Source organism: Protopterus annectens, chromosome 6.part0 (assembly GCF_019279795.1).
Source record: "Protopterus annectens isolate FY-2018-M chromosome 6.part0, PAN1.0, whole genome shotgun sequence".
Taxonomy (NCBI): domain Eukaryota; kingdom Metazoa; phylum Chordata; order Ceratodontiformes; family Protopteridae; genus Protopterus; species Protopterus annectens.
The window spans coordinates 923805288-923831840 of NC_056737.1; the positions used below are offsets into that span (position 1 = coordinate 923805288).

Below are 26553 nucleotides of genomic sequence, written 5' to 3' on the forward strand. Positions count from 1 at the left end.
ATACCTTCCGCCAGAGCATCCACCTTAGATTTCAACTGTGAGAGAAGAAAATTCTGATATTTTAACATGTGAAACTGACAATTCAACGCCCTCATGGCTAAAGTGGAAGAAGTATACACTTTCTTTCCCCATCTATCCAAAGCCCTTGCCTCTTTATCAGGAGGAACAGGATTTTTAACAACAGAGGCCTTCACCCCTTTAGGCCCCTGAGAGACAGTTTCCGGGTCTGCCCTAGGACTCTTAAAAAGATACTTATGAGCTTCAGGCACCCTATAGTACCTATCCGGTTTAACTGGGGCAGGAGGCAAAGAATCAGGATTCAGGGAAGCCTCTGCAAAAACATCTTCCACCACATTCAGAACAGGAGGTATAGCTAAAGGCCTATGCTGGGGTAAAAACAAGAATTCCCTAAGCCTCTTTCTGGAATCAGAGAAATCTTGACCTTCCCACTTAAAATGCTCCCTCATGGAATGCAGGGTCTCTGAAAATGAAAAATCCTCAGGAGGAGAAGCTGAAGGAGTGGAATCATCCACATCAGAATCAGAATAAGGAGGATACTCCTGCAAGTCTTCAGCCGAAGACTCAGAAGCCTCCGAACAGTGTTCAAAACTCTCAAACTCAGGTTCCACCCTAGGCCTCTTATCAGGAGGGGGCATAGAACCTCTAATCATAGTAATCAAATCCTCTGCCATTTTAAGCATATGTTTCTTAGGCAAAGACCCTGAAGCACTAGGAGAAACCCCCACTGAAGCTACACTTGGCCTGCCTCTCAAAGAAGCCTTGGAAACAGAGGGGGAGGCTCTAACCACCTTAGGAAGAGAGGGAAGAACAGCCACCTGAGAAGCCCCCTCAGCCTGGCCTACTTCCTGAGAGGATACATCCTGTAACAATAAAGTCTCTCCCTGAGACTCCAAAGAAACACCTGGCAGAACCTCCGGCTCCACTGAGCCTTCTAAAGAACCGGCGTCAGGGACTGTCGGTTCTTCCACTCTAGGCTTTGCTGCTTTGTCCTTGCGCTTTTTGCCCGAAGCGGGCGTCGGAGCATCCGACGGCATTTTATAATTACAACGCTTCCCAAAAACTAACCTGGCACAGTCTAACCTTCTCTTAATAGTGCGTTTGTTAAATCTAGCACAAGAGCGGCATCCAACAACGTCGTGCTCAGGCCCTAAACAAGGTATACACAAAGTATGGTAATCCCTATGAGGTATCTGTTTCCCACAAGAAATACAGTTATTCACTTTTTCTGACATCCGGTTAAATACTGAGGCAAGAAAAACAAAATATTCTAACGGGTACTTAGCCAACTTTGATTCGGTCTGAAACTCTGACTTCAGAAACTTTCAGAACGCCAACCTGCACTCGCAAAATTGCTTCTGCATCGGACCATGCGGCAAAAAAGACTGAGGATATGACGTCGGTCATGCGCATTAGTACCCTGACGTACTGACGTCAGTCTAATGCGCCCTGACCGACGTCAGCCATATACTTTGGTATTCGGGCCGACTGGACAGCGGACTACCCAATAGTTAGGACTGCAGCAATGTGGAATGAAGAACATCATATGGGTTGTCCTGCCTCAGGCAGCCCTTCGGTCGGCCGGATTCCAAAGTCTGGGTCTGGCCTCGGCTGATGTCGCACTTCACCCGACGTCATAGCTGCTGGGGTATAAAGGCATCAGCCGACGCCATTTTCCTCAGTGTTTCTTGCCCCAGATGCCAGGTGCCCTCTAGGAAGGCTAAATTTGGATAAAAGCAGATAATTCCAAACAGTAGAGAGCAAAAAATATATATACATATATATATATATATATATATATATATATATATATATATATATACATACAAACAAATACACCATAATAGATTCCCCCAGCTAGCTAAAAGAGGGGTAAGTACCCTAGGAATACCACAGAGGGGAAGGAGGGTGGGTAATCCTGACTGCAGATGCATACCTATCGGACATCCACATTTATGGTAGGTACAAAACGGTACTATGTCCTTCAAAGATGCATCTGCAGTCCTAACATATGGGTAGAATACCATAGCCAAACTGGGGGAGGAGGCACTAAGATAATGATGGTGTAGTTAAGATCCCTTGCAAAACAGCAGTTGCAAAACCTGCTCGGGATCTGGAGTATAAAGGAAGATTATAATGCTTGGCAAATGTATGCACGGAGCTCCCAGTAGCAGCTTCTAAAATGTCTTTGGTAGCCACCCCTCGTAGGAAAGCTGTAGTGGTGGCTGTAGCTCTTGTGGAGTGAGGCCTGATATTTTCAGGAGTCGTCTTTCCATGAAAAGAGTAGCAGAATCTAATGCAATTTCCTATCCATTTTCAGATTGTCTGTTTTGAAATTGCTTTTCCTTGCACTCCTGTTGCATATGCTACCAGGAGCTGGTCAGTTTTTCTGCTGAGCTTAGTTCTGTCCAGATAGTAGCGCAATTGTCTATGCACATCCAAGGTGTGTAGTAGTCTTTCCCCCCTGTTCTGTGGGTTGGGGAAGAATGTAGGTAAATGAATAGCTTGGTTCAATGATACCCTGGAGACCACCTTTGGCATAAAAGTAGGATTAGTTCTCAGATACACTCTATCCTGATGGAAGATAAGGAAAGGCTGGACTGCCATTAATGCCTGTAACTCAGATACCCTTCTTGCTGAAGTGATTGCTAGCAGGAATGCAGTTTTCCAAGATAAGTACTGTAAGTCTGCTGTTGCTGCTGGTTCAAAAGGGGGAAGTGTTAATTTTTCCAGCACAAAGTTGAGATCCCATGCAGGTAGAGGTGGTTTCCTTGGAGGCTTTACATTTTTGATTCCTCTCAAGAACTGCCTGAGTAGAGGATGAGAGAAGACAGGAGGATCCATGTTGTACTCTGCTGAAATTGCTGATGCATGAATCTTAATGGAGGAGTAGGACAGGCCATTGTGAAACAGTTCTGCTAAGTATTCCAGGATGTGTGCTATGTTTGCCAATGAGACATTTTCTCCCTTTGCTGCACTCCAAATGAGGAATCTTTTCCATCTGGCTGAATATGTTTTCCTTGTGGAGGGTCTGCGAGCCTCCAGGATAATGTCCTTAACCCTCTGAGACAATTCTGGTTGACTTTGTTTTATGCAATATTCCAAGCAGTTAGCTGCAGAGTTTTCAAGTTTGGATGCAGGGTCTTGTAGTTGTTCTGTGTTAGAAGTAATGGCCATAGAGGTAGAGGCCATGAGTGTGCCCGAGACATGCTTCTCAGTAGCGGGTACCAGTGTTGTCTTGGCCAGTCTGGAGCTATCAGGATTACCTTTGGCTGCTCCTCTCTGATCTTCAGTAAGACTTTGTACATCAAAGGAAGAGGTAGAAATGCATATGCTGTCAGGTTTTTCCAGCTGAAGGAGAGGGAGTCCACCCTCCAGGCAAGTGGGTGGTATACTCTTGAGCAGAATTTCTTCAATTGGTGGTTGTGTGGGGAGGCGAACAGGTCTATCTCTGGCATTCCCCATTTCTTTGTTATGGTTTTGAAAATATCTGGATGCAGCATCCATTCGTGAGCATCCGTGGTAGTTCTGCTTAAGGTGTCTGCTAGTGAATTTTCTTTTCCTGGTACAAATCTGGCCTGCAGTTGAATGTTGAGATTCAGGGCCAAATTCCACAGGTCCATTGCCATCCGGCATAGAGGGTATGAGTGTGTATCTCCCTGTTTGTTGATGTACCACATCACTGTGGTATTGTCCGTCCTTATCAGCAGGTGACCTTGTTGGAGGAATGGTCTGAATGCCTGGATTGCATGTTTCACTGCCAGCATCTCCTTTAGATTTATGTGTAGATTCAGCTGGTTCTGGGACCATAGGCCTTGTATACACCTGTCTTCCATGTGCGCCCCCCAGCCTAGGTCTGAGGCGTCCGTGGTGATGGTCTGGCTTGGATGTGGTTTGTGGAAAGGCAATCCTCTGTTTATCTGACAGGCCTGAGCCCACCACAGGAATTCTTTTTTCAGGCATGGAATAATTGGAATCTGGGCTTCTAGGCTGTGCTTGTGTTGAGACCATACATTCCTTAGGTACCATTGCAACTTCCTCATATGCAGCCTGGCATGTGGGATCAATATTATGCAGGATGCCATGTAACCCAGGGCTTGCAGGACTTTCCTTGCAGTAAGCTGAGTTTGTGTTGTTAATGCCATGAAATAGACTGGTAGTTGCTTTTGTTTTTCCTCTGTGAGAAAAGCCATCTAAGTTGTTGTATCCAGTTCTGCACCCAAAAATGTTATCCTTTGGGATGGTACTAGCCTTGACTTTTGAATGTTGACTGTGTATCCCAAGGCTTGCAACAGTTGTATGACATTGGCCAAATCCTTTAATTTTGTCTTGTTGTCCGCTTGTATTAGGCAGTCGTCCAGGTACGGGTAAATTTGAATTCCCTGAAGCCTGCAATGAGCAATTACTGATGCCTGGCATTTCGTGAATACTCTGGGCGCACTAGATAAGCCAAAGGGCAATGCTGAGAATTGATAATGCTCTGATCCTGCAAGAAATCTGAGGTGTCTTCTGCAATCTGGTCGTATAGGGACGTGCAGGTATGCCTCCTTGAGATCTAGAGTCACCAGCCAAGACTCCTTGCCCAACATGGGAAGAAGTTGCTGGAGGGTCAGCATTTTGAATTTTGGAACAATGAGGTATGTGTTCAGTGCGGACAAGTCGAGAATAGGTCTCCATTGATTTTCTTTTCTTGGTACAAGGAATAGTCTGGAGTAAAATCCTTGGCCTTGTTCCATAGATGGTACCTTTTCTATTGCTCTCATCTTTAGTAAGTTGTTGATTTGTTTTAGAGCCTCTGTTTTTTGGCTTGGTGGAAGGTTTGGCATTCCTCTCTTTTTTGGTAGTGTGTGGAAGTGAAACCTGTAGCCTTTGTCTATTGTTTGTAAAGTCCATTTGTCTCCTGTAATGCAATGCCAGTTGTCTGAAAATAAGGCTAGCTTTCTGCCCAAGGGTGCTTCCAGTTGTTCCCTGGTAGGCGGAATCAGAGCCAAGTCATTGTGTCTGTCCTGTGGAAGTGGTTGTAGTAGTAGCTGTGGCAGCACTTCTCTGGTTGGCAGGTTGCCACTGATGACCCCTGTAGGCACCCCTAGATTGACCTCTGCCTCTTGGGCGTCTATTTCTGCCTCTCTGTGTTCTGGAGGTGTCTGGAAAGGACCAATTCTTCAAGGGCCAATTTCTGCTAAACCTCAGTGGTTGGACCTGCAAGAATTCCTTGACTGTTTGGACAGATTTTGCTTTTTCTTCCACTTTCTTTAGAACCTCCTGTGCAGGGGAGCCAAACAAACTTTGTTTCTCCATAGGAGCATCTAGGAGTTTTGACTTAACATGGTCTGGTAATGATTGCTCTTTCAACCAGGCATGCCTTCGAATCACTGCTCCAGTCATAGCTGATCTAAAAGAAGCCTCCAGTGCATCACAGCCACATTTTAAAAAATGATTACTGACCTGCTGAGAGTTATGTACCAAATCCTGAAGGGACTTACAGTCTATAGGTTCAGGAGAGGACAGTTTTTTATTTAGCTGGTCTAACAGAAATTCCTGGTACTGAATCATGTGAAATTGACAGTTTAAAGCCCTGGCCGAAAGAGTAGCAGATGTATAAACCTTTTTACCCCATCTCTCTAATGCTCTAGATTCCCTTTCAGAGGGAAGAGGGTTTTTGGCAGAGGCAGCTGCAACACCTTTAGGGCCCTGAGAAATGGTTTCTGGGTCTGCAACATGAGCCTTATACAAGTGGTAGTGAGTGTCCGGGACCCTGTAATATCTGTCAGGTTTGGCAGGGGCCGGAGGAAGAGAATCAGGGGCAGAACTGGCATCATTATATGCATCATCAACAACTGATAGTGCAGGAGGTATGGCTAAAGGCCTATGCTGTGGTAAATGTAAAAAAAGTCCTTAGCCTTTTCCTTGAATCTGAAAAATCCTGGCCCTGCCATTGGAAGTGTTCCCTCATAGAGTGTAGGGTTTCCCCAAAAGAAAATTCTTCAGGAGGGGAAGCAGAAGGAATGGAGTCTTCTGCATCAGAATCCTCATAAGGTGAATATGGGCCTTCCTGATGATCAGAAATATCTGAGCCATCCGAGGAATAGTCTGTAGAGAGAGGTTCAGGGGGTTCAGTCCTAGGCCTCTTATCTGGAGGAGGTTGAGAGGCCCTGTCAGGGTGAGGTTGGGATCCCCTGATCAAAGAAATAAGATCCTCAGCCAGGCTGAGTATCTGGGAACTAGAGGTAGGCCTGTGAGAGGGAGCTTTTGTAGGCAAAGTCTTAGAAGTTTTGGCTGCTTTAGCCCTGGAAAAGGCCTTGATAGACATAGAAGCAGGGGGTCTAGCAGCCCCACATGCAGGAGTAGAGATGTCTAGAGGAATAGTGTCTGACAAATCCTGGGTGCCTGCTTCTGCAGCAGTAATTTCTGTAGCCGATTCAGCCATGGCCTGTGTGGCCTCGGTTATCGGTGGCCTGCTTTTGGCCGAAGGGAGAACCGAGGACTCGGTTTCAGCCGAAACCGAGACACTCGCGGTTGGCCTAACCGTGGTTTCAGCCGAAACCGCGGGCCGCGAGTGTCGGTCCTTTTCCTTGCGCTTTTTAGGTAATTGTGTAGTCGGAGTCTCCGACGGCATTTTACATGCAAAAGCGGGACCAAAAAACTCTTCGGCAAACTCCGACCGACGTCTAAGCGTCCGTCGGTTGAAGGAAGCACAGGCTAGACAAGCTGATACGTCGTGGTCTGGGCCTAAGCAAGGAAGGCAGTAAGAGTGGAAATCCTTATGTGGTATTTGTTTCCCACAAGTTAAACAATTATTTACTTTGTCTGACATCGGCTGAGGCAAGAAAGAGTCCCCAACGGGGTACTTAGCTTTTTAGAAGTCTTCGGTAGTAGAAATCTCTGGATCTGACCGACCGGCACTTGCAAACAGCTTCTGCTTCGGGCACCGCGCGGCAAGAAAGACTGGGGAAAATGGCGTCAGCTGATGCCTTTATACCCCAGCAGCTATGACGTCGGGTGAAGTGCGACATCAGCCGAGGCCAGACCCAGACTTTGGAATCCGGCCGACCGAAGGGCTGCCTGAGGCAGGACAACCCATATGTTAGGACTGCAGATGCATCCTTGAAGGACATCGAAGGCAAGATTGGACAATTTAACATCTAAAGTTACCCAACAACATGTCTCCTAAAGATAACATTTAAGCAGTGTTATTTCCTTCTTTTTAATTCTTCTGCTCCTTCTAAAACATCTACACTACAACAAGACTTCCAACTACAGTGCTATTAATACTGTATCACAATACTGTCACGGTACACGTGCTAACTACCCTTCAGGCCACTCATTTCACTTTTAGCTAATTTGTTAAAAAGACGCAACCATTAAAGTAATGCATTAATTTCTTTTTATAACTTAAAATACTAAACATCCTTACCATTTTCCTGATCCTTGGTTGTACCGTCTTCTGTAGTTTTAATGCTAAAGGTACTTGTGGAGACAGAACTCATGCTAGATGTCCTAGAGTGAGTAGGTGGAGTAGCAGTCTTAGGTTTCTCTCTTTTATTGTCCACTTTCTCAGAGCTATTAAGAAAATCAAACAGCAACTCATCATCAGGTTCTGCTTTTTTTGGCCTCACAAATTGTGAGGACGGTCTTACAGGGGGTGCAGGTCCAACAGGGGGTGTATCTGAGAAGGTCCTTGTTCCACCAGTTACATTTGCTGTACCAGCTAGAATGGTGGCTTTTTGCTTTTTGATGTTATCAGCAGCTGAAGCAATGAAACTTCCAGAAGGTTTTGGTTCCACCTCATATTTAGCACCAAAGCTCTGAAACTGCACATCAGAGTAACGGTCCGTGAAACCAGAGCTGGTAGCATAATCTATGACTGCGGTATCATCCTTCGATTTGGCTAAAGCTGTTGCAGCTCCTTGATCAACTTTATTTAGAAAATCCTCAGCCTTCCCAGCAAGCTCAGTAAACCAAGACATGATTATCGGAGTGCATATACATCTGATGACTTATATCTGAGCAGCATGACCTGCAAAGATAAACAAAAAATGTTAAGCCTTTTTTTTCCAGCAAAGAAGAGTTTTGATTTTAAACAGCCCAGTTAACTTTGCATGCATGTCCATGTCTAACATTTTTTTTAATTAGTAAATAAAAATGGGTATAAAACTTAAGCAATCTCAAAAAATATGCTAGGTACATTAAAGTTTCCCTCATTCACCCCAACAACTGTGAGTAGAAAGACAAACACACACTTTGCTCAAAATAGGGATTTGAGGTCCTGTCTGTGGACCACAACATAAAAATAATGAAAACGATATCTTACAAAATATTTCTTCAGCTCCTTCTGAATTAGTTCCACACTAACAAAAAACCGAAGTAACAGGTCTTCAGCAAATCAAGACTTGGATGAAAAGCAGTCAGAATTCCAATGAAAAAACACAATCCAAGTCCACCGTTCGACAAAAGTTTAATAACTCAGAATATAGACAGCATAAATAGCAGAACAAAGCTTTTGAGTAAAAAAACTCTTCTTAAGTGTTACATAAAACTGTCCTAACCTAGCACAAGCATATATACAACACCACAGTCAATTCAAATACAAACTCAATATTAGCAGCAATTACATCTTTAAATTAGTTTTTTATTTGTCTTATATCCTTATAGCACAAATGTTGCTTTAAATTCTCTTTTAAAAACAAATTGTGGTATCTCGCCTACTAGATCAGCCCTTTCTTGATTGGATGTAAGTATAGTCCAGTTCTTTTGGATTATTTGCTTAACAAGACTTGTATGCTGGTTATATTTCATCATATAATTTAATTTATTCATAGTTCTATTTGGTTTGGTTTAAGGAAAGACACAGCCAAACCATATTTGAGTGGTAAGGCTGATAAAGTGTGCTACAAAAAAAACTATTAATAAATCTGGCACTAAACCGTGTTATAACTGCACACATTGTGCAGATATTAATATGGATTTATGTTTTATACATCCAATTAGTCAAAAGATATTTGAATTTAGAGCTGCTGGAACATGTACACCTACCTACATCAAACCAACACCTACATCAAATTCACCTCCTACCCTCCACTTACAACCTGTCTCTACCTCCTTTATCACATCACTGCTCCAAAAGTTAAAACCTACCACTCCCTCTGCAGACAAACTGCCTGCAGAATTCCTGCAGGTAGGTGCCAAAGCCTTAGCCTACTCTATTTCCATCCTGATTAATAGATCTATAAAAGAAGGAATCTTCCCCTCTATCTGGAAGATATCTCATATCATCCCACTACATAAAGGGGGAAACTCTAATGATTTCTCTAACTTTCGACCAATAGCTCTCCTCTCACCAATCGCAAAAATCATGGAAAAATGTATTCACAAACAAATACTAAATCACCTTCTCAACAACAACCTACTTTCTGTCAGCATGGTTTCAGACCCACACACAGTACCACCACTGCTTTACTCTCCTTCACTAACTCCATTAACATTAACCGCAACAAAAACTATCTATCATCCTCAGTCTTCATCGACCTATCCAAAGCTTTTGATATGGTGAATCATAAACTTTTACTACATATCCTAAAATCTCTGGCTCTTGATCATCTTGCCTTGTCCTGGTTTGCATCTTACCTAGAAAATCGTCAGCAGGCAGTACTTTGGAAAAATTCACTTTCTAATCTTCTACCCATCTCCTTAGGCGTACCTCAAGGCTCTATCCTAGGCCCTCTGCTATTTTCAATCTTTATTAATGACCTTCAATCTGCTATCCCATATACTACCTGTATACAATATGCAGACGACTCAACTATAATCTGTACCGCTAACTCTCAAACTGAACTCCAGTCACTTACTCAAAAAGCTTTTAACGCTGTAGAACAATGGTTCTCTTACCACTGTCTACTCCTTAACCCCAAGAAAACCAAACTATTAATTTTTTCACCTACTCGTAAATCTACTCCACCTTACTTTACTCTTACGTCCACTGACGGAAACACTCATCTCTCCTGACTTGACCACAAAACTATTAGGAATAACTATTGATAATAACCTCAACTTCGACTCTCACATCAATAACACCATAAAATTAGTTAATAAAAAAATAGGATCCCTTTACAGAATCAAACCTTTCCTAACACCTACAGCAAGGTTCACCATTGCTAGATCTCACCTAATCTCCACTCTTCTCTATGCTTCCCCCATTTACACTAATCTTTCCAAAAACAACATGAAGAAACTAGAAACATCCTATCATAACATAGCTCGATTCGCTGCTGGATCTCCTTTTCGAACTCATCACTGCTTGAACCTAAAAGAACTAGGCTGGATGGAACTTCCTAACCAACTTATACTTCAACAGATCTTAATTGCTTATAAGATTCTATATCAGCCGACCAACATACCAATACTTTCTAGCCTTATTTCTCCATACAACAACCTGCAACAACTACGTTCTTCTAATAAACTTTGGATTAATATTACCAAACCTAACAATAATGCAGGTGACAGTTTATTCTCCAACTCTGTTGGAAAAACATGGAATAAACTACCCTCTGATATCACTTCTTTAACCTCTTTCCAACTTTTCAAATACCAACTAAAAATTTATCTCAATAAACACTGGCTTAGCCACTGCACTAATCCAGACTAATGCTAACTCTTTTCTCTACCATTACCATGGTTAACATTAAAAAAAAAAAAAAAAAAAAAAAAAAAAATTTACAGATTTATTTTTTATCTGTTTTACTTGCTATGTTTCTCATGTAACCTTTTATGCCTTTTTGTGAAAGTGTACAAAAAATGGAGCTTTTCTCCCCGGGCCTCTACTGAAAATGGACATATATCCAGTTGGACTAGCCCAGTCAACAAATGTAAAATAAATAAATAAAAATAAATGTAACATAGAAAATGTGATTAATTTTGCTGTGTGCTGCCAATGTTTTTATATTGGTAAGACAAATAAAAAACTAAAGGAGAGAATAAGTGCACATTGTTCTGATATTCGTAGGAATTTTCTTACAAATGCTTTGGCTAAGCATGTAGCAACTGTTGGTGTTGAGCCCAAATCTTGCAAGTAGTGCTTAAGAATAAAAATGGGGGTGACTTAATAAACAAGACAAAACTGGCTGAATATAACTGGATTATTTTTTTTTTTTAGAGCTGATCATATGTCAGGTCTGAATGTAAACAACAGTATAAAACCAATTTTAAAAGAAAGACATGACAGAATATAAGCCTCAATATTTAAAGGAAAAGTTTTTATAAGATGTGGGGCACTTTAAAGATATAATTGCTGCTAATATTGAGTTTGTATTTTAATTGGCTGTGCTGTTGTGTATATGCTTGTGCTAGGTTAAGACAGTTTTATGTAACACTGAAGAAGAGTTTTTTTATTTGAAAGCTTTGTTTTGCTATTCATGCTGTCTATATTCGGAGACTTTTGTCAAAGGGTGGACTTGGATTGTGTTTTTTCACTGGAATTCACACTAAAAAAAACAAACAAAAAGGTCAACTTTTATGAGTGAAGGATCGTAAGTGTAAAATGCAACATACTTTATCCTCATATAAATAAGAAAATAACTAAACTGCTTGTACTAATACATGAAGTTTAAACTGGACCAAGAAAATATTAATGTTTTATAAGTGACCAAGTTTGCAGAGGACTGTAAACTTGGTGCTATTATAAACTTCCCAAAGTACACCAAAATCCTCCAACGGGCATTTCTCAAACAAATAGCTGGTGTCAAAACCATGCGGGAAAATAAATACCTAGAAGTACATAATCATATCTTTCGACAAACAACTTCCATTGTAATTATTACATTGATAGATCACCCCAGAAAGTTAGTTAATCCTGTAAATCAGGGATCTGGGAAACAATGTTGACAACGAACTGTCTTTCAATCACCACGTTTCCACTATTGTAAAGAAGTCCTTTTCAACTATACAGCTTGTATCTAAAAGTAGGCGTTCAGGACCATGGATGCATCATTCTACTGTGCTCATTCTCATCAGGCCAGTCACTGAATATAATACCCCATTCGGTATGTACGTGTCCAAACACTTGTCAAAAGTACTTTCTCATGCAAAAAATATATATAAAGGGCCTAAATTACAAAAAATATACAGACAGTCTCAAACTCTTGTCCCTCTTCTCAATATCATATAGGCTACTAACGAGTGATCTCTGCCTGGCATATATAGCCTCAACAGGCCCTATTCTGTCAGACCTGTTACACGTTCAAGTCCAGTGGCAGTGCGAACACACACACAAGGAATCTCAATATCATTTGCAACATAAACAGAACATGTTGGAGGTATGGTATGTATCACAGAGAAATGGAACAGTCTTCCACTCCATATAAACCAAAATGCTTCTCTTATTTTATGCAAATGTAGATCCAGATCAACAGCACAGTAAGTCCCTATGAACCTAATACAATACATTCTAAATAAATGCACATTTAATTTGAGCTGAAACAATGAACTCTTACACTGCTAGAATTCTACAATCAGAAAAGCAAATGAAAATAATTATTCTTTATTTAAAAGCCGTAGCAATTTGGAGGTATAATTAAACAGAAAGTACAAGGTACAGTGCCTCCCACTCCAACATGGGTTGAGTGATGAGGAGGCAACCCCCTCACCCCAACCCACAAACATTTTTCCTGTAGCTGGTCTGTGCAAGACATTTTGAGTCAAACGATTCAGAATTCCTAGTTATGGAATTACAGATATTTCAAGGTGGCACCATATTCATGTACATCTTTGATGAAATGGGATTATCAGACAGAACTTGATACAAAACTTCAAAAGTCCACCACAGCAATACTCACTACAGCTAATGGTCTGAGTAGCACTGGTGATAGTAATAGTTCATTAAACTGCTTTTAGTTTGAATGCAGGTTGTTCTGCACTGCCTTGTGTCTCAGCTTCATGCAGAGACTCCACAGTACTGCCTTCTCGCCTCTTAAAATAGCCTGCTCTGAGCCAACTCAAGCAAATGAACCCTGAAATCAGTGGTGGTACTCATTCCTGGTACCGGAGAAGTCCTGCAAGTAACAAAAGATTGTTTACTTACACCGTTTCATTCACCCATTCTCCAATACCTGCTTTATCGAAGTTAGGATTGATTGCAGAGGAACCCAGAGGTTATCCTTGCACTCAGCTGACAAACGTGATACAAAGTATTGCTGGAGAAAACACCAACCTATCTCAGGGCGCGCGCACACACACACACACACACACACACACACACACACACACACACACACACACACACACACACACACACATGCACTTATCTCAAGGTATGTATGTACACACATATGCACATGTGCATACGGTAGATATAAAAAGTGTACACACAATGTTAAAAAGCCATTTTTTTTGTGATACAAAAAATGAGCCCACAATAAATCTTTTCAAAACTTTTCCCACCTTTAATGTGACCTATAGCCTATACAATTCAATTGAAAAACAAAAATCTGTTAGGGGGAAAATATAAAAAATAAAAACGTACAATAAGCTGGTTGCATAAGTGTGCACACCCTTAAACTAATACTTTGTTGAAGCACCTTTTGATTTAATTACAGCATTCAGTCTTCTTGGGTAGTAGTCTATGAAACATCTTGACTTGGCAATATTTGCCCACCCTTCCTTGTAAAAGCACTCCAAATCTGTCAGATTGCGAGGGCATCTCTTGTGCACAGCCCTCTTCAGGTCACCCCACAGATTTTCTACTGGATTTAGGTCTGGGCTCTGACTGAGCCATTCCAAAACTGAAATTTTCTTCTGGTGGATGTACGCTTGGGGTCATTGATACTTTGAAAGGTGAAATTCCTCTTCATCTTCAGCTTTGCAGCAGACGCCTGAAGGTTTTAGGCTAAAAGTGACTGGTATTTGGAACTGCTCATAATTCCCTCCACCTTGACTAAAGCTCCAGTACCACCATGCTTCACAGTGGGGATGGAGTTCTTTTGGTGATGCAAAGTGTTGTTTTTGCACCAAACGTACCTTTTGGAATTGTGGCCAGAAAGTTCAACCTTGGTCTCATCAGACAATAACACATTTTCCCACATGTTTTTGGGAGACGATGTATTGTTTTGCAAATTTTAGCCAGGCCTGTATGTTTGTTAAGAAAAGGCTTCCGTCTTGCAACCCTACCCCATAGTCCAGACATATGGAGAATACGGGAGATTGTTGTCACATGCAGTACACAACCAGTACTTGCCAGAAATGCTGCTGTAGGTCTCTTGGCAACCCTCCTGACCAGTTTTCGTCTAGTCTTTCATCAATTCTGGAGGGACGTCTAGTTCTTTGCAATATCACTGTTGTCCCATATTTTCTCCACTTTTTGATGACTGTCTTCACTGTGTTCCATGGTATATTCAATACTGTGGAATTTTTTTTGTACCCTTCTCCTAACTGATACCTTTCAACAATGAGATCCCTTTGATGCTTTGTAAGCTCTCTGTGAACCATGGCTTTTGCTGTAGCAGGCAACTGAGTAAATGTCAGGAAAATCCTACTGGGACAGCTGAACTTTATTTGGAATTAATCAGAGTCTCTTTAATTGATAGCACTGTCAGGTTTGTACCCAAGAAGACTGAATGTTGTAATTAAATCAAAAGGTGCTTCAACAAAGTATTAGTTTAAGGGTGTGCATACTTATGCAACCAGCTTATTGTAATTTTTTTATTTTTTTATATTTTTTCTCGAACAGATTTGTTTGTTTTTCAATTGAATTGTACAGGTTATAGGTCACATTAAAGGTGGGAAACGTTTTGAAATGATTTACTGTGGTCTCATTTTTTTATATCACAAAAATCTGGCATTTTAACAGGGGTGTGTACACTTTTTATATCCATTGTACATGGCACACTGTAAAGGCAAATTAGATGATTACCAGTTCACCTGCAACATGTCTTTGGAATGAGAGCAGAACAGAACCTCTCACAAGTGCTCAACACTCATACGAATGAGCACCGAGGTACATTTTTTTCAATAAATACTCTAATTCTGAGACTGTTGTATCGGGCAGAACTCACCTTAGTCTGTGGTACAGTGGCCTCTGAGTTACCAAGTTATTGTGTAAAAGTAGCAAGGATCTGGTGGGCACGGGTTTTTTTTTTTTTTTTTTTTTTTTTTTTACTACAGTGCATTTCAGTGTTCTTTTATAGTAAGCCACACTTACATTTCCATATTTCAGTGTGAAGACACCAAATGTACAATCTCCAATCATGCAGTTCTCTGGTTATGTTTGAGGAAACTTCAGCAATTTGCTAAAACAGCATACAGATATAAACGGGACAATTACAAAAGGTACCCCAGTCAAGAACAGAAATGGAGAGACAAGCTCTGTGAGGCCACACTTTCTACAAATATCTGTTAAGTCTGCTCTCTGTCTGATGGCATTAACACAGCTTGAATGGAACTGGCGGTAACTTGTTCAAGTACGTTAGAAATTTAAGATACATTTCTTAAGTTAACGTTTCTGTGAAAATTAATTCCTCTTCAAACTATTCCTAAAAATCAGTCACCCTTTATTCAACTGTGCTGCCTGCCCACTTCAAATATCAAGGCTCATTATAATTAAACATAAACAATAAAGAAATAAAACAAACTTATTTTATATATTTATAGTATTTATTTTATTTCTTTATTGATTGGCTGGTCCTTGGGCATATTCAGCCACAACCTGGGTTCAGAAGACTCAAAAGTATAGGCAAAAGACTCAAATATAACATATCAAAGATTTCACAAGTAAAAAAAAAAAAAAATTATGTACTCACCATAACGTTCCATGTTTGTTGTCCATCTTGCCGTTCATTCTTACAATGATGGGTTCGGAGTAGATTCTCGGCTCAGACTTGGCCGAATACATAGCTGAAAGTCTCAAAACTGGCTCGTGGCAAGAAGGTACCCCACAATGCAGTGGTGTAATTCCCTAGATCTTGTTTGCGGCTACTACTGAATGATATGTACACTATATACATATACACAAATATATACATATATACAAATACATACTATACCTAACAGAAAGAGAAACAAACTGAAACAAAACTCCTGAAGGTAGCAAAAAACATCCACCAGGTCCACAAGTAGTCTTTGGCGGGGGAAGGAAGGAGGGTTCGTAAGAATGAACATCGAGATGGACAACAAACATGGAACGTTATGGTGAGTACATAACTTATGTTATGTTGCCCTATCTCGCCTTCATTCTTACAATGATGGGACAGCGTCTCTAGTACCTTTACCCTGGGTGGCTCACGGGAGTACACCTTTAAGCACCGTGGAACAAAAGGAGGCCCTGTCCCTGGAGGCGAAATCCACTTTGTAATGCGTGATAAAAGTATGTGGAGTGGTCCAAGTAGCTGCTGCATAAATATTATCCATGGGAATTCTGGCTTGAAAAGCAGATGATGGAGCCATTGCTCTAGTGGAATGAGCCTTCACTTTGAAAGGTAAATTTCTGTAATTTTAGGTATCAATGAATGTAATACAATTAGAAAGCCAATTGGAAACAGTAGTTTTAGAAACTGAGCTACCCTTATTCGCATCAGAGAAGGATATGAATAATTGGTCAGATTTTCTGAAGTCTTTGGTCCTATGCAAATAGAATCTGAGTTGTCTATACATGTCTAGTTGATGTAATTTGTATTCTGCCTTGTTGCTATGATTAGGTAAAAACACTGGAAGCTCTATCGATTGATTTATGTTGTTTGGAGAAGAGACTTTGGGTAGGAAAGATGGATTAGTTCATAAAGATACCCTATCCTTATGAAAAATCAAATATGGCAGTTTAACAGAACAAGCTTGCAACTCTAACATTCTTCTAGCAGAAGTTATAGCCACTAGAAACAAGGTCCTCCAGGAAAGGAACTTGAAGTCTGAAGATGATGAGGGCTCAAAAGGTGGTAACATGAGATGAGACAGAACAAAATTTAAATCCCAAGGAGAAAGGAGTTCCTTAAAGGGAGGTCTTAATAAGGAGGCACATTTTAAGAAGGCTCTACACAACCTGTGTGACATTAAGTTGGAGATAGACTCACCAATGTGGAAATTTGATATTGCAGCGAGTTAAACCCTGATGGTTGCTGCAGCTGAACCTAGTTGGAGCAATTCCGCCAAAAATTCCAAAATAGAATGGATAGGTGTAGAAATAGGATCAATGTTCCTGTTTTGAGCCCAAAATGAAAATCTTTTCTATTTGCTAGAATACAGTTTTCTAGTGTAAGCTTTATGAGAGGACTTTAAGATATCTTTAACTGTAGGAGTGAAATTGTGAAGCCTGACTAAATTGGGAAATGGAGCTGTCAATTTTAGGGTATGGAGAGAAGGATGAAGCTCCCTTGACATACGAGTCAGCAGATCTGGCACTGTGTCCAGAGTCCAAGGCTTCTCCTGAAGATGAGGCCAAAGGAAGGGGAACCAAACTTTTCGAGGCTAGTAATGAGCAATGACAATTATCCTGCTTCCCGAGTACTGTGCTTTCTGAATGACTCTGTGTATGAGAGGAAATGGAGGAAAAGCATACAGAAGTCCCGAGGGCCAATCGTGAGCAAGTGCGTCTCTCGGTGTCGGCCCTGGAGGGGGGGATTAGGGTAAAGTAGTTGCTGCACTTGGCATTCATGGGAGTGGCAAAGAGATCGCAGCAAGGAAGAGAGTCGTGAAGTGCTTGCAACGCAAGAAGCACTGCTCTCATTTCTAGGACATTTATATGAAAGTGAGCCTTGTGTTCTTGCCATGTACTTTGGACTGTTCTTCCCAGATAATGCCCCCCCACCCCACCCTATCTGGGAAGAGTCTGTGGTCACCGTAGCTATGGGCTGATGTGGAACAAAGGGTCTCCCTGCAGTCACATGAGTGGAGTGTATCCACCATTTTAAGCCGTTCTTGCATGATTCCATTATTCTGATGAGGGGAGACATCAGAAGCTCCTGAAGTGACCATTGGGAGAACAACAGCCACTGAAGGATCCTCATGTGCATTCTGGCAAGAGGGACCAGTGTAATCGTGGAATTCATTGTTCCTAGTAATCTTAGAATTATCTTTGCTTTCAGTTTGGTCTTTGGAAGGAGGTGAAGTATCTGCTGTCTGAGTGCTACAACTCTTTCTGTTGGAAGACATGCTACCATAGAGGATGTGTCTAGATCTGCACCTATAAATATAATATGTTGACAGGGTAACAAGGCAGATTTTTGAAAGTTGACTGTAATACCCAGCTGATTGCAAATGTCCAAAGTTAAATCCCTGGCTTGTTGAGTAGATGTTTGGCGGTGGCAGATAGGAGCCAGTCGTCTAGATAGGGAAACGCTCTGAATCCTATACACCTCAGGTGAGCCCTGACTACTGCCATGAATTTGGTGAACATTTGGTGAACACTCTGGGGGCTGTAGTGAGACCAAAGGGCACAGCTCTGAACTGGTAATGACTGGCTCCCAGCCAGAAGCGCAAGGACCTCCTTGATGTCCTGTCCATTTTTATATGGTAGTAAGCATCTTGAAGGTCTATCGAGCAAATAGGTTCATAGGTAGGTACTAGGTTATCAACCCAAGAGTCTAAGTAAGCCTAGCCAACAAGGTTCCCTGGCTTACGCCACCCAAAAAAGTTAATTTCCTGTGCCCCTGTCGAGCAGAGCCAAAGAAGTAATCCTCGGGGTGTATTTCCTATTTCCCATCCACTCATCAAGATTTTTCTTGAGGAGTGCTAATGAGGAACTTTGCTGGACATAGATAGGTAGCTTGGCTTGTTCTAGAGTATAGGAAGTCTCTGGGACAGGAATCTATCCCTCCAGCATGTCTGTTTATTGCGGTGACAAGGTTTAGGTCCCTAGAGCGTGTAGCTCAGAGGGATTGGGATTTCTTTAGGTGTAGCATGTCTAACAGCTCTGGGTTTCACATAGCTTTATGTGTTAGGCAGAGATCTCCTCGGAGTACATGATATGTTACAGAGTAAAGCTGGAGGTTTTTGAGACGGTCAGTGTAGGGCATCTATTTGAGGCCAGTAATCCTCTTTGTGAAGTACTTCTGTGGCCTTTCCAGCTGCTGCAGATGTCTTTTGAGGTAAATTCCAAAAGGGGCATTGTATTCCATAATGGGTCTAATGAGTGCCGAGTAGAGGGGAACAATGACCTCTTTTTTCCTGGATGAGAACCCTTTTATGATGAGGTGTGCCACATAGAAGGATTTCCTGACTACTGTGGCGATGTGATTATCAAAGGAGAGACTACTGTCCAGCTAGATCCCAAGGTCTCTTATCACACATCCAGCGTTAAGTAGACTGCCGTTTATGTGGTAGTTCATGAGTACAAAGTTTTTACCAAAGGGGATGACAATGCACTTTTTGGCACTGAGCTTGAGGCCATGCCTCTGACACCAGGCATCTGTCTCAGTGAGGCCTTTCTGTAGGATGTCCACATCATTTGGGGACTCTACTATGGCTCCTAGTTTGCAGTCATCTGTGAACTTAAGTTAGCCAGAGGCCTTCTGTGTTTGGTATCTACTTCTCTGAAGTACAGGCTAACAGGAGAGGTCCCAGGACTGAACCCTGTGGTACTCCACTTGTCACTGGTTTGAAGTCAGATTTGGAGTCTGCAACTTTTACAGTGTGGGTTCTGTCAGTAAACCAGTTGGCAACCCATCTTGTGAAGTAGAGATTTATACCTAGTTTAGTGAGTTTAGCTATAATTCCAGAATGGGGGATGGTGTTGAAAGCCTTGGCAAGGTCAGGATAGGCTGTGTGAACCACCATGGCTTTGGTGACTGCCTCAAAGAAGCCGATCAGGTTCAGAAGGCATGATCCTGCCTTTCACAAACCCGAACTGGGTGGGGTCCTGAGTTTGGAGGTTACTAAAGTCTTTGTCTATGAGTTCCATGATGATATGTTCCATTGCCTTGCAGAGCAGGCTCGTCAGGCTAATAGGACGATAGTTCCCAGGATCAGTGGTGGCTCCCCCTTTGTGGAGTGGGATAACTGTTGCTGTGCGCCATTCAGTGGGCACAAAGCCTGATGTGAGACTATGATTGAACATGATGCTTAGGTGGGGAACCAGTTCGTTCTGAAGTTCATGTAAAACACAACCTGGGATGTTGTCCAGTCTCATGGATGCTGTGTTTTTGGTTTTAGAGTGTGCAGCGTTTACCTGCATAGACGTGATTACAGGGACTCTGCATTCTTCCTATATAGATATGGGCCCTTTAGGGAGGTGAGAGGGGGCTAAAGTTAGCACTGAACCTATCTGCCAGGATGTTGGCAATATCAGTTGGTTCTGTAATTTTCGTGCCGTTGTGCTGTAACTCGGAGCAGATCTGGGTGTTGCCATTGAGATTCTTGACATAGCTATAGAATGCTTTGTGGTTGCCCTTAAAATCAGTGGTGATTTTGTATTCGTAGCTTGCTTTGGAGGATCTTATAAGGGATCTCGGCTTCCCTAAAAAGGGAAGTTAGACTGCAGTGTCACCATTCGGAACTTTGACTTCTTGACAGATTCGTTTAACTTGCTTTGGTCTAATATGGGCCTCCAGTCCCCCGTTCTTTTTGGCACCAAAAAGAGTCTTGAGTAAGTTCCGAATCCTATTTGGTCTGCGGTGACTTCTTGGATGACTCTTTTGTGTAGCAACTTTTGAATCTCTTTAGCTGCTTGCTCCTTTAGATTGGGCGGAACATCTAGGATTGTTCTGTTCTGTGGAACAGGATTGGAAAATGGGATGTAGTATCCTCTGGATATTAATTTTAGTACTCATTTTTTTCTTGTAATAGTTTGCCAGGCTTCTGGGTACATGGATAAACGTCCCCTGACTGCCTCCAGAGTAGAGCAGTCGGGCCTCCTTTCAGGAGCGGTGATAAGCCGTCCACGAAAGGAATCACAGTCACCCTGGTTTTGCGAGCCCCCTCTGCCTCTGGGGCGGCATCTACCGTTATTGCCTCCCCCTCTGCCCCTGGGGAAGGAATCACCCCATCCTGGAAAACTCTCTGGGATCTTTTGAACCACATTTTTCCACTCTTCTGGCCTTTAGGATAAGGTCTTGAAGGTACAGAAAAACATACTCCAGTGGCAAAGAGAGTTTTTCCTTCCTGCTCGCACCGGGTTAGAGTGTCTTTTACTTTGGGTCCAAAAAGTGAGGAACCATCAAAAGGGGTATTAGTGAAAGTAGACAAAGGGCTCTGCAAAACACAAGCGCATCCAGGAGGGTCTCCTAAGGGAAACTCCGGTACCCGCTGTCCTGCTCACTTCATCTGCTGCATAGGATATGAGCCTCATGGAGGAGTTGACAATGGAATTTAAGGTGGACAGCTGGAAGGAGACCTTCTCATTCACCCCCGCAGCTAATGAACCTTGTAGAGTATCTCCTAGGTCTTTCAGGAGATCTCTTTGTAGCCTTGTAAAGTGGGATAGGTAGTTTAGCGATCGAAGTGAGAATGTCGCTGACGAAAAGACACACTTCCCATATCTGTCCATCATTTGAAAGTCTTTATTTGAAGGATGAACAGATAAGGAAGTCTCTGCAAGTTCCTTTTTGGTGCCTGCTGCATCTACAGGTTCCCCCTTGGTTAGAAAATCCTTTCCTGAAGGAGCTGACAAGAATTTGTTTGGCCTCCGAGGGACTGGCTCCATAGTGTCAGGTGACTCCCACGCCTTTCAACTAACCAGGTCCATTAGTTCATCGAAAGGTGGAGACGCCCAGAAGGATGAAAGTTGACATCCAAAAGCCTTCAGGTACACTGACTCCTCATCACAAGGGGTGGTGGCCTGCCAGCCGCCTCTCTGCTTCAGGATCTCTAGAATATCTGCAAATGAGATATCATCAGAGGACGATAGTGGGGACCCTTCCGACTCAATGAGGTCAGTGTCTGAAGTGATGGATTCATCTGGGGAGTCTACGTGCTTCCTCTTGCAAGTTCTCTTCCGAGGTGGCTCCTCAGAAGGATATTCTGGGGAGGCCTCAGAGGAGAGGGGTTCGCCCATTGGCAGATCCTGAGGTTCTTGATCTCTGCTGTCCTGTGGAATGGGTGGTGCCGAGACGGTAGCCGGTGCCTTAGGGGGACAAGTACTAGTATCCTTCTGTGGTGCTGAATGGGTAGACAACACCCGCTCCAAGTAGGAACTACCACCCCATTAGCCTAACGAGCCTGGTCTGCAAGGCCATGGAACTTATAAACAAAGACATTGGTAATCTCCAGACTCTGGATCCCACCCAGTTTGGATTTGAAAAAGGCAGATCCTGTCTCCTAAACCTGACAGACTTGGTTGAAGCAATCACCAAAGCTGCAGACGAGGGTAAGGTGGCTCACACAGCCTATCTAGATTTCATCAAGGCTTTTGACACCATCTCCCACTCTGGAATTATAGATAAACTCACTAAACTAGGTATAAATCCCTATGTCACAAGATGGGTTGCCAACTGGCTCATTGACAGAACCCACACTGTGAAAGTAGCAGACTCCAAATCCAACTTCAGACCAGTGACAAGTGGAGTACCACAGGGTTCCGTCCTGGGTCCTCTCCTGTTTGATATCTACTTTTCTGAAGTACAGGCTAACACAAAAGGTCTTTGGCTAACGAAGTTCGCAGATGACCACAAACTTGGAGGCATAACTGAAACTCCTAAAGATGTGGACATCCTACAAAAGTGCCTCACTGAGACAGATGCCTGGTGTCAAAGCCATGGCCTCACGCTCATTGCCAAAAAGTGCATTGTCATCCCCTTTGGTAAAAACTCTGTACCCATGAGCTACCACATAGGTGGTAGTCTACTTAACACCAAAAGTGTGATAAGAGACCTTGGGACACAGGTGGACAGTAGTCTCTCCTTCGATAATCACATTGCCACAGAAGTCAGGAAATCCTTCTATGTGGCACACCTCATCACAAAAGGTTTCTCATCCAAGAAAAAAGAGGTAATTGTTCCCCTCTACTCCTCAGTCATTAGACCCATTATAGAATACAACGCCCCTTTTGGTAATGTACCTCACAAGACATCTACAACAACTGGAAAGGCCACAGAAATACCTCACAAAGAGGATTACCAGCCTCAAACAGATGCCCTACGCAGACAGTCTCAAAAAAACCCAGCTTTACTCCATCGCATATCGCCTACTCGGAGGCAATCTCTGCCTAACATACAAAGCTATGTCAAACCCAGAGCTGTTGGACATGCTCCACTTAAAGAAATCCCAGTCCCACTGAGCTACAAGATCTAGGGACCTAAACCTTGTCACCACAATAAACAGAACATGCTGGAGGAATAGGTTCCTGTCCCAGAGGCTTCCCATACTCTGGAACAAACTACCTATCTATATCAAACAAAGCTCCTCATTAGCACTCTAAGAAAAATCTTGATGATTGGATGGGAAATAGGAAATTCACCCCGGGGATCACCTCTGTGGCTCTGCTTGACAGGGCACAGGAAAATAATTTTCTTGGGTGGCGAAAGCCAGGGTACCTTTTTTTGGCTAGGCTTGTATAAGCCCTAGGGCAGATAGCCTACTACCTACCTATGAACACACTCCTCATCAGCTCAAAGGCAGATCCTGCCAGCTCCAAAGACTCCCTCTGCTCCGAGGAGACAGAGGAAGGCAACGAAACTAACGAGATCGGACCCAAGGCCTATGTGGGAGCACAGCTAACCCGGGCCGACACTCTGAGGGGTAGACTTGGCACCGAAGAAGATCAGGGCTGAGAATCCCTCTCGGGGCCGACCAGGGAACCCCGGCTCCCAGACTTCCTGGACAGCACAGAGTCAGAGCAGATGTCTGCTCCGTGAACACCAAATGGGTTCTGGAACTGACAGATACACAGTAAGTGGTACCAAGCACTCTGGCTCCGAAGGACCAGCTTGGCTCGGAGGGCGAACAACAGTGGATATAATTGGTACAGTAGGCTCTGAGACCAAATGGGTGGGAGCTGAGAATAATTTAGTCAGCGCCGGTGACTTCAGGAGTCTGCGCACCACCCATTCCATGTCATCGTCCGATAAGCTCCTGGTGGACCTGGAAGATTGGGATGAAGAACAAGACCTGCACAGAACTGGAGATCTCAACATCAGAGAAACCGGCGAAATTTCCATGAACTGGCTCCTAGTAGAGGTATCTTGTGGCTCCGAGGACTTTGGAGCCAAAGTACCAGGCTTGTCAACAAATATGACCTCCGACGACTCTGAGGACTGTGGAGTCGAGGAGGTAGTGGCCCTGGAGATTTTTGGCAGCTTGACTGGCGGCTCCAACTGAGCCAATGTTGCAGGTGAATGTCTTTTTTGAGATTTTTCCTTTTTAGAATAAGGAGAAGAAAAAGAGGAAGAAGAAATTACAGTTGTGTACACTTACCATAAATGTAGATGTTCGAATGTATTCACTGTTGCAGTCATTATATTTGGGTAATCCTGCTGGCAGGTTGCCCTCAGCCGGCCTGAATTCCAAAGTCTTGGGCCCTGCGTCGGCCACTGTCACCACTTCCCTGACGTCAGGGGTATAAAAAGCAGCAGATGCCATTTTCTTCAGTTTTTCTTGCCCCAGATGTCAGGTGTCCCCAAGAAGGGTAGCCAAACTTTATATATATATATATATATATATATATATATATATATATATATATATATATATATATATATTCAGAAATACACCAATATAAATTTTACCTTCATCTATAAGCAAATACACCACATAGGTAGTATGAATCAGAGAAGGAAAGATAAGATCCAAAAGAAAAAAGGGGGAAGGCGGGTGGGTAACTCGGACTGCAACAGTGAATACACTTGAACATCTACATTTATGGTAAGTGTACACAACTGTAATATGTTCTTCGTGTTTCACTGTTGCAGTCATTACATTTGGGTACAGTCCCAAAGCTATGGTTGGAAGGCTGGAACTAGACAGCAGTAGGAGCGGCTATGAGGCCCTGCAGAACTGCCGTGGCAAAGCCTGCCCTGGATTTAGAGTGGAGTGGCAGATGATAATGCTTTGCAAAGGTGTGCACTGAACTCCAAGTAGCCGCCTCTAAAATGTCTCTGGTTGGTACGCCCCTGAGAAAGGCTGCTGAGGTGGCTGCAGCTCTGGTGGAATGGGGCCTAATGCCCTTAGGCACTGGCTTGCCATGGTGCAAGTAGCAGAAACGAATGCAGTGGCCTAACCACTTAGAAATAGCCTGCTTTGAGATAGGCTTTCCTTGTGATCCTGCAGCATATGCCACTAGTAATTGCTCGGTCTTCCTGAAAGCTTTGGTTCTGTCCAAGTAGAATCTAAGCTGTCTGTGTACGTCCAAAGAATGCAGAATTCTCTCCCTCTTGTTCTGTGGATTTGGGTAAAAAGTTGGCAGATGGATGGCTTGGTTAAGAGCCACATTGGACATTACTTTAAGGCATAAATGTTGGGTTTGTCCTCAGGGAGACCCTGTCTGGATGAAAAATGATGAAAGGTTCCACAGCCATGAGCGCCTGTAGCTCTGAAACTCGTCTTACAGGAGTAATTGCTAAGAGCAGAGCTGTTTTCCAAGATAAAAACTTCATATCAGCAGTAGCAGCTGGCTCAAAAGGAGGCAGGGTGAGCTTTTCCAAGACATAGTTGATGTCCCATGCAGGTACTGGTAGTCTCCTTGGGGGCCTTAAACTTTTGGCTCCTCTGAGGTACTGCCTTAATAAAGGGTAAGAAAAAAAGTGGTGGCTCTGTATTGTAATGAGCCGAAATGGCAGAGGCATACATTTTAATTGATGAAAAAGATAGGCCTTTGTCCAGCATCTCAGTTAAGTATTGCAAAATCTGAGGAATATTTGGTACCGCTGTATGAGTTCCTTGTGCCTGGTTCCAAGCACAGAATCTCTTCCATTTTCCAGCATAAGACTTTCTAGTACTAGGCCTTCTGGATTCCAGAATGACATCCATCACAGCTTTACTGAGAGGTGTTTTTTTGTATAACTACATTATCCGCCATGCTGCCAAGTTTAATGTCCTGAGTTGGCTGTGCATGATCTGATTGTTTTGCTGGGACAGTAGTCAAGGTATCTGAGGTAAGGTCCAAGTTGGGTATAGAGATAAGTTCCTTAGTATTGGATGCCAGTACTGGCGTGGCCAGTCTGGGGCAATCAGTATCATCTTTGGCTTCTCCTGTCTGACCTTTAGGTGCACCTTGGGTAGGAGAGGCAGTGGAGGAAAGGCATATACTGATAGGAAGTCCACTTTCCATGCTTGTCTGTGATAAGTCCTTGTGCAGAATCGTTTTAGTTGGTAATTGAGAGGGGAGGCGAATAGCTCTATGTCTGGTCATCCCATTTCCTTGTTATCATGCTGAAGACTTGTGGATCCAGCTTCCACTCGTGGGGATCCATGAGGTTTCTACTTAGTTCGTCTGCCAGAGTATTTTCCTTTACTGGCAGGAATTGTGCCATATTTTCCTTTACTAGCAGGAATTGTGCCTGCAGATATACTTGCTAAGTCAAAGTTGTATCCCACAAGGTCATGGCTAGTCTGCAAAGAGGGTAAGAATGTATGCCCCCCTGCTTGTTTATATACCACATGACTGTGGTGTTGTCCGTCTTTATCAGTAGT

The 26553-nt window shown here is 42.9% G+C and overlaps 1 protein-coding gene across 1 annotated transcript in view; it reads right to left on the bottom strand.

The window, feature by feature from the left end:
• Window positions 1-26553, bottom strand: part of GOLGA5 (golgin A5) — a 933889-nt gene that overhangs the window by 841157 nt on the left and 66179 nt on the right. The window contains exon 2 of the mRNA XM_044074573.1: window positions 7433-8035. Within this exon, the coding sequence (XP_043930508.1) occupies window positions 7433-7985 (553 nt within the window). The 5' untranslated portion in view covers window positions 7986-8035. The remainder of the gene's footprint in view (window positions 1-7432; window positions 8036-26553) is intronic.